This window comes from Amblyomma maculatum, chromosome 1, assembly GCF_055883805.1.
Source record: "Amblyomma maculatum isolate TAMU_Amacu chromosome 1, ASM5588380v1, whole genome shotgun sequence".
Taxonomy (NCBI): domain Eukaryota; kingdom Metazoa; phylum Arthropoda; class Arachnida; order Ixodida; family Ixodidae; genus Amblyomma; species Amblyomma maculatum.
This window is the reverse complement of record NC_139344.1, coordinates 206529176-206538353: the sequence shown is the minus strand read 5'-3', so window position 1 is coordinate 206538353 and position 9178 is coordinate 206529176. Positions and strand designations below refer to the sequence as shown.

At 44.8% G+C, this 9178-nt stretch overlaps 1 protein-coding gene across 1 annotated transcript in view; it reads right to left on the bottom strand.

Moving 5' to 3' along the window:
- Positions 1–1934: 1934 nt before the first annotated feature.
- The window catches only part of OXA1L (OXA1L mitochondrial inner membrane protein), a 68460-nt gene continuing 61216 nt past the window's right edge, over positions 1935–9178 (bottom strand). The window contains exon 9 of the mRNA XM_084590095.1: positions 1935–2286. Within this exon, the coding sequence (XP_084446221.1) occupies positions 2120–2286 (167 nt within the window). The 3' untranslated portion in view covers positions 1935–2119. The remainder of the gene's footprint in view (positions 2287–9178) is intronic.

Below are 9178 nucleotides of genomic sequence, written 5' to 3'. Positions count from 1 at the left end.
GTCCGCTGGTGCCAGATCAGAGCTGTACGGCGGTTGGGGCAGTGTTGCCACACCCATTTTGGCCAGCAGCTCAGAGGCAATGAGCGCGGTGTGGCTGGACGCGCTATCATGGTGCAAGATCCAATTGCTGTGAATTTCTTTGCGGACACGTCGAACCTTGTTGCGCAACCGTTTGAGCACTTCACAGTAAAACTCTTTGTTGACTGCTTGTCTTTGTGGCACGAATTTACAGCGGACGACACCATTTCTGTCAAAAAACACAATGAGCATTGCCTTAATTCGAGATTTGCTCATCCTTGCTTTTTTCGGGCGAGGAGGCTCCATGGTGTGCCACTCGCTGCTTTGATTCGGGATCGTACTGGAAAATTTACGTCTCGTCCCCTGTAATCATCCTGTCCAAAAATCCTGGGTCTGTTTCGTAGCTTTTTTTTTTCTTTTATTGCGCAAGTTCACCCTTCGGCATAAGGGTTTAAATATATTGATACAGGCCTGTGGCAGCAATCAATGCCAACAGCTCTCAGTGGTGTGGGCCATGTGTCCATACCCCTATGTCGGGCGGTCTGGTAGGTAGGACCGAAGCGTGGCCTTGTGGTAGAGCATCCGCCTCGTGTTCGGGGGTACCAGGTTCGATCCCTGGTGCCGCCGGATTTTTAATGGGTACAAGTTTTCCCCTGGCCTGGTGCTCGGCTCTTTGGGGTGAAATGTTTGGGAAAGGGGTCATAGGTCTCAAATAGTTGCTCCGATGTGGCAGTGATCAGTTCCGCCACCGGACAACAATAAGTCCGCCTTGTGCGGCAAAAGCACATTATGTGGCCCTTTTTTTTTTTCTGTCAACCCCACCTTTGCAGGTCATTAGTTTGTTCGAAGCTTTAGGCCCTCGAAGGAGCACAGCAGGGTTAGCAGAGCCTCTTCCAAATGCACACCCCTGAGAGAGCCGAGCGCCAGGCCGGGGGACGCTTGTACCTATTTTACCGGTGTGTATCCGGTGGCGGGTTTCGAACTGACCACCTCCCGCAGCCGAGACGTCTGTTTCGTAGCTCTCATGCAATTCCTGGCACTTCAGCAAACGCTCTCCCTTCACCTTCCTCGCCAGGACTTTTGACACCATTTTTGCGCAGACTTTCCTCATTCGAAAATTCTCTGTTCGAATGCGATGAACGATTGTTTTTGGCATTCCACACTCCTCTCCGAACACTTAATCGCCGGTTCTTGTCCGAAACTCGTCATACTTTTTGCAGCGAGTTGTCTGTCTGTGACGACGACAAGCGTCCCGAGCGGTTGTTGTCGTTGGCAGACTCTCGACCTTCCCCAAACCTGTTTTGCCAAATGAAAATTTGGCTTTGCTACATTGCGTCGTCAGTTTCACGCAAAACTTGATTGCATAAAGTTGCTTCACAAGCTGGTCCATTTTTTTCTCGATGAGGGTGCAGTTGATAGCTCTACGCCTATCGTAACTTGCCTGAACAACTGCCCGCAGGCAACTGAAACCGGTTTCGTTTCGAAGATAGGATCCCCTACTAACTTCGCTGGCTCACGGGGCTGCCTTCGAGCGGAGAAGTTAGTAGGGGATCCTATCTTCGAAACGAAACTTCTCCGCTCAAAGCGCCGCCCCGTGAGCCAGCGCAGTCAACTATGAAAAATCATTCCGGAAAGTTTTGGGACAGACCCTGTATACCATCTGTAGTTGCTTTTTCACCACCCATATTTTGTCCTGTACCCTGTGTGATCATGCTAAAAGCGAATCACTCCACATATCTTGCTTTTATATTTCATGAAGGAAAATCACTGTCTGGAAAATCTAACGAGTTTTTTCCCCCTTTCCAATACTTTAGCAATATCCTTGGGTACTACATACTACCACATATCAGTTTTAATGGTCAGAAATTAAAGGATGATGGCCTCCATAAAAAAAAATTTTAGAAAGTCAGCCGCAATTTATTACAGAATATTATATATTTTCGATGTCTAATTAAAAACACTATTTCGGCACAGTTCACCAAACCACTGTTGCACAAGCAAGCACGAGACCAACTTTCTCGGTCCATGTTTTCATATTATTTACAAGCAGCTATTTCCAAATGCTCCTGCAAGACTAACAATTTCTGTAGTTTTAACTACTCTAACCGTTGACCTTCTGGCTTGAACCAGCTCCTCTGGCAAGAGCTTGCTTAGTAGGATCATAGGTGTAAGTCTTGACCACAGGACCTATGCCAGCTTTCTTGAATCGTATCTCGTCTGCTCTAGACCTTTCTTCAAGCTCTCGAGCAATGCGAGTGTTTGTGAAGCCTGCAAAAGAGAGAACAAAAAAACGGAGAGTTACATGTGTTACATACAAATTCTAGAATCACTGCCTTCAATGTTAACTCAGTTTGGCAATCTATATAGACTTTATGCGAAAGTGGTGCCATTTAGCGACTGCCACACGCGTTTCTACTATGTTTAGGGTACTTGTACTGAGGAGCAAAAAGCGGCATAGTGGGGGGCTGCGTGGCCGGCTGGGTTAATGCTCGTTGCCGCCGATAGTGCCTGCATACTGTTGTGTCTCTTGCTGTAGGCAAAACTACAATAAGGATGTCGAAGAAAACAAGACAATAAGTTTTTTTTTTTTATTGCGAAAGCAATACTACTCGCACTTTCAAGCCTTCGCGTGACCGGGCTGCAGTTACGTCTTACCCACGTGACGCTGTGACGTCACACCCCACGTGACACACTGGCTGGCAGGAGCTGCCAACTTGGGTCTCTCGTTTCACATGGGACGATTATGTCAGAATCAGCCTGCTAGGACCCTGGCATTCATGTTACCCCTATAGGCCACTAAGCCACATTCATACGGCTTGGCTAAAGCGGGGCTTTATATGTGGGCTGAGGAAGAAGAAAAAGAGAAGAACGCTCGGTCACCCGCAGCTAATGCTTTCGCTCAATATTTGGTTCAGCAGCGTTGAACCCTTGTAATTTTATACTATACCGATCCGTTATATTTTCTCTGCTTAGTAATATTGTTTCTTGTGGCCTTGAGTCATAAAGGGATAGTGCAGCACTTTTACAAAAAATCAGGCTTTCAGCAGAAACCCACAGTTTTTTCTGCTGCGAACTCGAATATCAGGTTCAAATAAGGCAGAAAAAAGCAGAAAAAGCCTTTTTTGAGCAGAAATATGCAGCCTGCGTGACGAGGCTCACCGCGGGTCGCGCCGCCCATGATTGGCCAAAACGTCATATGACGACATTTTGAGGAACGGGTGGGGAAGCTGCCGATGCGGCTCCATCGTTGCGCTGCGTGCTAATCTCAGCTCTCTCTGGCTTTGTGAAAGTCATTATGGCACGCCATTTCCACTTGTATGACCATCAGGTTTTTCACCGTGTATATCTATACCAGATGTACCCACAAACGATCAGCTCTTCCGTTGTTGGGAGCGTAGGTTTTGCATGAAAGCTTGCTGTGATACAGAGTAAGGCATTCTGAAAAGTGTGTGTGTGTGTGTGTGTGTGTCATTATTAGCAGGCCCTGAGCAAAACCTCGATGCACATATTCCTGGGAAGGAAGGGCAGCGACTAATGCAATAGCCGAATACCTCTGTCTCAGGCCTCTCGTCCCGCCAAGAAAGTCAATGCTGTGAAAAAAAGGGCCTCAGGCGCGGTGTACCAAATCCTGCTTTGAGTGCCAAGTATCATACTTTGAGGAAATGAACAATTTTATGGAAAGGGTGTTTTATGGAAAGGGTGGCCTTGGTTGTTTTAGGTATTCTGTTTTTAATGCCCTTTTGGTCTTGTAATGCTCTTAATTGTCCTTTTGATTCTTTCATCGCTCTTAATGCCCCTTTTGTGTTTTTTATCGCTCTTAATGCCCCCTTTGGCTTTTATCGCTCTTAATGCCCCTTTTGGCCTTTTTTCGATTTTAGTTTATGTATCTTCGGATCGTGCCATCTTTAATTGTTTTTGCCTACATGCCTCCCCGTTTTTCGCTTCTTTATTTTTCATAGCCCTGCCGTTCTGCCTTGCTTTGACCTATATTGTTATCGTGCGCCTTTTAACTTTGCGTTCGGTGTTTTACGCCACATGCAAACTCAGCAGTTATCAATTCTTTCACGCCCACTTTTCGTACATATATATTGTGTCACTCTCTAATAAAAACCAGTTGAAGTCAGCACTGTGTTGTCGTTCTCTTCCTGTGTCTTTGTTTTGAAGTGGGCTAGTTTGATTTCCAAGATGATTTACCAACTAGCCCGTTCTTCCACCCTTGCAAGCAATACACAGCTGCCACCAGACAAATGAACAGTAAGCGAAGTGCAGTAGCAGAGCTCTGCGATGCATACGAGGCACTGACGGAGCTATTGTGCAGGAGACCAAGTCAAACATGCGCAGAATGCTGCTTGAGTCATGGGACATTTTGGTAGCAGATGTAGAGAACTTTTTCTTTTTATCGTACGCTCACAATATAAGTTTAGTGAACTGACGGCTGACGTATGCTGGAAGCCAAGCTGCAGCTCCACCGCACCCAATACCTTCCCGAAAGAACCATGTTCTGAAATGTGTCTTCTTACAAGAGCCTCGTCGCTTAAATTTCTAATTTAATTTGCATCCCCAAAGATGACAGGACTATGTAAAATGATGAGGCAGCAATGGGTGAAAAATTACGAGGCCATATATTATGAACAAGTTCAATGATTGCTTGCTTAGACGCATCGAAGGAAACCTCGCTCAATGCGCTCCATACCTGAATGCGCACATACTCAGCTAAGTCGTATACAGTTTATCTTCTAATAATGCTCCCATAGGGGTTCCACGAACATATCAGGCACGTTTCGTGCTGGAAAGGATCTCGCAAAGTCGTCACAACCTACTGCGACAAAAAAGTGGGCGCTTCTTAATCATCTGCTTGTTCCCGAAGAATCATCAGCATGTGCTTCTAATGAGTTGACCGATGTTTAGCACAGAAGCCGTTGCACGTACCTTTGCACAAAAAAAAGAAAAGAAGAAGAAAAAAAGAGAGAAATGCAAGTACAATCACGCGCCGATGCTGTCTGCCCGTCCTATCACAAGATTGCACTCCGTGAACAGATCGCAATCAACGCTAAACGCGGCTGTTCACATCCAAATCAGACCTGAATAGTCAGAAAGTTCAGTTCAGTTCAGGCGTTCAGTCGTGTCCGACTCTTCGTGACCCTATGGACCATGTCACGCCACGCTTTCCGGTCTCTCACTATCTTCTTAACATCACATAGCTTCATCTGCAATGCCTCGAGAATGCCATCTAACCATCGCGTTCGCTGCCTACCCCTTCTCCGGCGACCCTCAACCTTTCCCAACATCAAATCTTTCTCCAGCGACTCCTCTCTTCTCATCAGATGACCAAAGTAGCTGAGCTTTAACTTTAGAATTTGACCCTCCAATGAGCAGTCAGGGTTTATGGTCGACAATATCGACTGATTTGATCTTCTGGCAGTCCAAGGAACTCTTAAGAGTCTTCGCCAGCACCACAATTCAAACGCGTCAATTCTTCGGCGGTCAGCTTTTTTCAAAGTCCAACTCTCGCATCCATACATCACAACTGGAAAGACCATAGCACGGGTTATACGGATCTTGGTTGGTAGACTAATGTCTCTGCTCTTTACTAGGCGGTCAAGGCTAACCATTGCTCTCTTTCCCAGAAGCAGGCGTCTCCTAATTTCATGGCTGCAGTCTCCTTCCGAGGTAATCTTGGCGCCCAAGAATAGAAAATCTGTCACAGCTTCCACTTCTTGTCCATTGATGCTCCAGGACTTGATAGGGCAAGACGCCATGATCTTCGTCTTTTTAATGTTCAGTTTAAGCCCAAACTTCTCACTCTCTTCTTGTACGCGCATCAGAAGTCTCTTGAGTTCCACTTCACTTTCTGCCATTAAAGTGGTATCATCCGCATATCTAAGGTTGTTGATACGTTTTCCAGCAATCTTCACTCCAGCTGAAGACTCGTCCAGACCAGCCTTCCTCATGATGCACTCTGCATATAGGTTAAATAGGCAGGGCGACAGTATGCAGCCTTGCCTCACCCCTTTCTCAATCGGAAACCAATCAGTAAGACCATGCCCAGTTCTGACTGTGGCCTCTTGCCCTTCATAAAGGTTCCTGAGGAGACAGATGAGGTGAATTGGAACTCCCATCTCTTGGAGAGCTTGCCACAATCTGCTGTGATCTACGCAGTCAAACGCTTTCGCATAATCAATAAAGCAGAAGTAAATGGGTTTCTGGAACTCTCTTGCTTTTTCCATGATCCAGCGAAGGTTGGCAATTTGGTCTCTAGTTCCTCTGCCCTTGCGAAACCCAGCTTGCACGTCCGGAAGCTCCCGATCCACATACTGCTGTAGCCTACCTTGCAGGATTTTTAACATCACCTTGCTAGCATGCGAAATAAAGTCAGAAAGTAATGGGACTACAATCAGAAGTACCAGTCTTAACTCCCTTTTCTTCCTTTATTAAACGCGGTTCTAGAGAATGGTGACTGGCACGACTCTTTTGTGCGAGGAAATAGAAGGAGCCGAGTCATGGTTCAGCTATGCCTTTTTGACAAAGCCCTATAAAACTCCCATTAGAAACAAACTGCATGTAGCCACAGTAATGGAAATGCTTTGAGGAATGTTTACTTTGGTTGGCTTATTTCTCTTCTCAGCAGCGTTGCATTGCACCGCGAGCTTTTGACATTGCGAGAAACGATGGAAGACGACAGCATCGTGCCCACAGCTGTTCGTGCATATGAACACATGCAGAGCTGTGTTGTATCGGGCGCGCGAAACTAAGTTGACATGTTTTGTACGTACACAACCCACGCAAGACGAGGAACAGCGCACGCCGAAAGCTCCTTCGGGCGGCTCTGCATGCCTCCGGCTCCTCAAAGTGACGGAGACGTGAGGTTTCTCTCTCTGCTTTCCTCCTTTGCAGCAGTTGCGCGGGAGATTTGAATTGCGCGCTTTCCGTCGGCGATTGTACACATTTTTTATGCATAATCAAAAATATAACTTCACAGACGTGATCAACAACTAATCTACTTAAAAAATCTAGAGTATTAGCACATTTGAAAACCACCACAGTGTCCCTTTAATCTGCTGTCGCGTGGTTCTCATGCTGTAGGCACACTTTCTATCAACCGCGCACCTAAACTGTAAAATGGTATCTTATTTATCCTACTTTGAAAGGTTGCAAATTTGTGCTCGGCGATAAGGCAGATGAAATATATCACCCACAGTGCATTAAATTTGCCTGTAGATGGATTGTGCATGGACTTTTTGCGTAAAATATCTGAGTGTTGCTCTTGATTTGCTTATTTCACCAACTCATCTTAGATTTTACTGCATTGTGCATACAAGCTGTCGAGGCATTTTCTATGTGTGCATACGCCCAGGTATCCAGACAGAACACGTTGAAGCATTTCAACAGCGCCAGACTGCTCTCCTAAATTCGAACACAAAATTTTCATCTTTTTACACATTTCATTCATCGATGGATAGAATATCATGGACTATACCCTGCGCTTCAGTTAATGAGGTGTGTCTACACAACACGCTTTGCAAAAGGTAAGACGCAGATATATACATGGCAGCAACTACTTTTACCAGTTAACCGCACTCGTCTAGCGCAAGTTCACATAATTGTCGCTGCTGCACAGATGGCGATCACTGTGTTGTTTACTTTTTAAATACTGCGAGATTTTTTTTTTTCTCTCTTCGCTCCCATATTTTCTGGTATATAAGATGCGTTTTTTTTAAACAAAATTTTTGATAGTGCATCCTATACATCGGTGCGTCTTATGTGCGTTCTGCGCAATGTTCATAGGCAAGCTTTATCATGAAATGGTAATGGTAGCGACGGCTGCAATTACAATATTTACAATTGTGATAGTGTTCGAGAATTGTAAGGCAGTCTCACTGGCAGGATGCCAAAAGGTGCCGACGTCCATTCTCTTTACCCTCTCCATGCTGCCAATACAAGCCAGATTGAGCAGACTCTCTTTTCCAGTTACGATTTACAACTACTTATGTGTGTTTTCTCCTTCCTGCATGTGCTCTGCCGCGTGCATCAGGATGCCTGAGCGCTGTCGCGAGAAATCTGCGACCGTGTACCAAGATGGAGCCTTTCAAGGCTTTGAGTAATTATTAATAAAGTGTTCCTGCTCTCACTGAGCGCAAGTTTTTTCGTGCATAAGTAGTGCCTTTTTTTCTATAATTCACACGCGCACGTAACAAATTTTTTTTCAGGCACATAGCTCGCGATGGTCGAGCAAGCATACACAGTCAAGTCTTATTTCCGTAACCTGAATAAATTGAGGTGCGTCTTATATACCATTTTTTTTTGTTAAAAGCCACTGAAAAGCAAAAACCAACTTTTCTCCAATGCTGGAAACTGGTACAGATTCTGAGTAGGCTCTAATTAAAGGAAATGGATAATGCATCTCCCCACTTGACCAATATATGACATAGAAAACTTAAAAGAGATTGAAATACTTAAACTCCATCAAAGATTGCCCTGTCGATCGTGGAAGTGCAAAAAAAAAACAAACACACACGGACAACAGGAAAAGACAAACACACGAGTGCTTTGTGTCGTGTGTGTCTTTTCCTGCTGTCCATGTGTTTCTTGTTTACCGTGAGGATGATAGTAGCGATGACAATAATGCTGCAATTAGTGATAATGAACATGATAACAGTAGTGATGAGGCAAATGATAGGAGAGGAAGGGTAGGCTTTTGCCACAGATATCTAAGAGACCCTCTAATTTTTGCATAAGGTCTATAGCCATAGCTATAAGGTCTCTGCAACAATGAGTACTCTGACTTTTGTTACCAACTCAATGACATACAACACTCACATATTACTGTTAAACTGTGCTATCAAAAGAAGGACACTGATAGCTGTTTATCATAAATGCAATGGCTCTATCTGCACGTTATGTTAAGGAGCATAGAGACATTAACGCCCACACTTCTAAGGTTATAAGCCATGAGTCATTCTCTTTCAAATTTCACGTGTACTGTATATACTAGCAGTACAACAACCAGTCTTTAGAAACAACAATTAGTTTACAACCTACTATATTTGAGGTACAACTGCAAAACGAGCATCAATGAGAATGCCTAATCCTGCATGCTTAGTAAACATGAAAAAGGCAGTATTTTCAAGCAGCTTAAAATGTAACAAAAGAGTGAGAAACA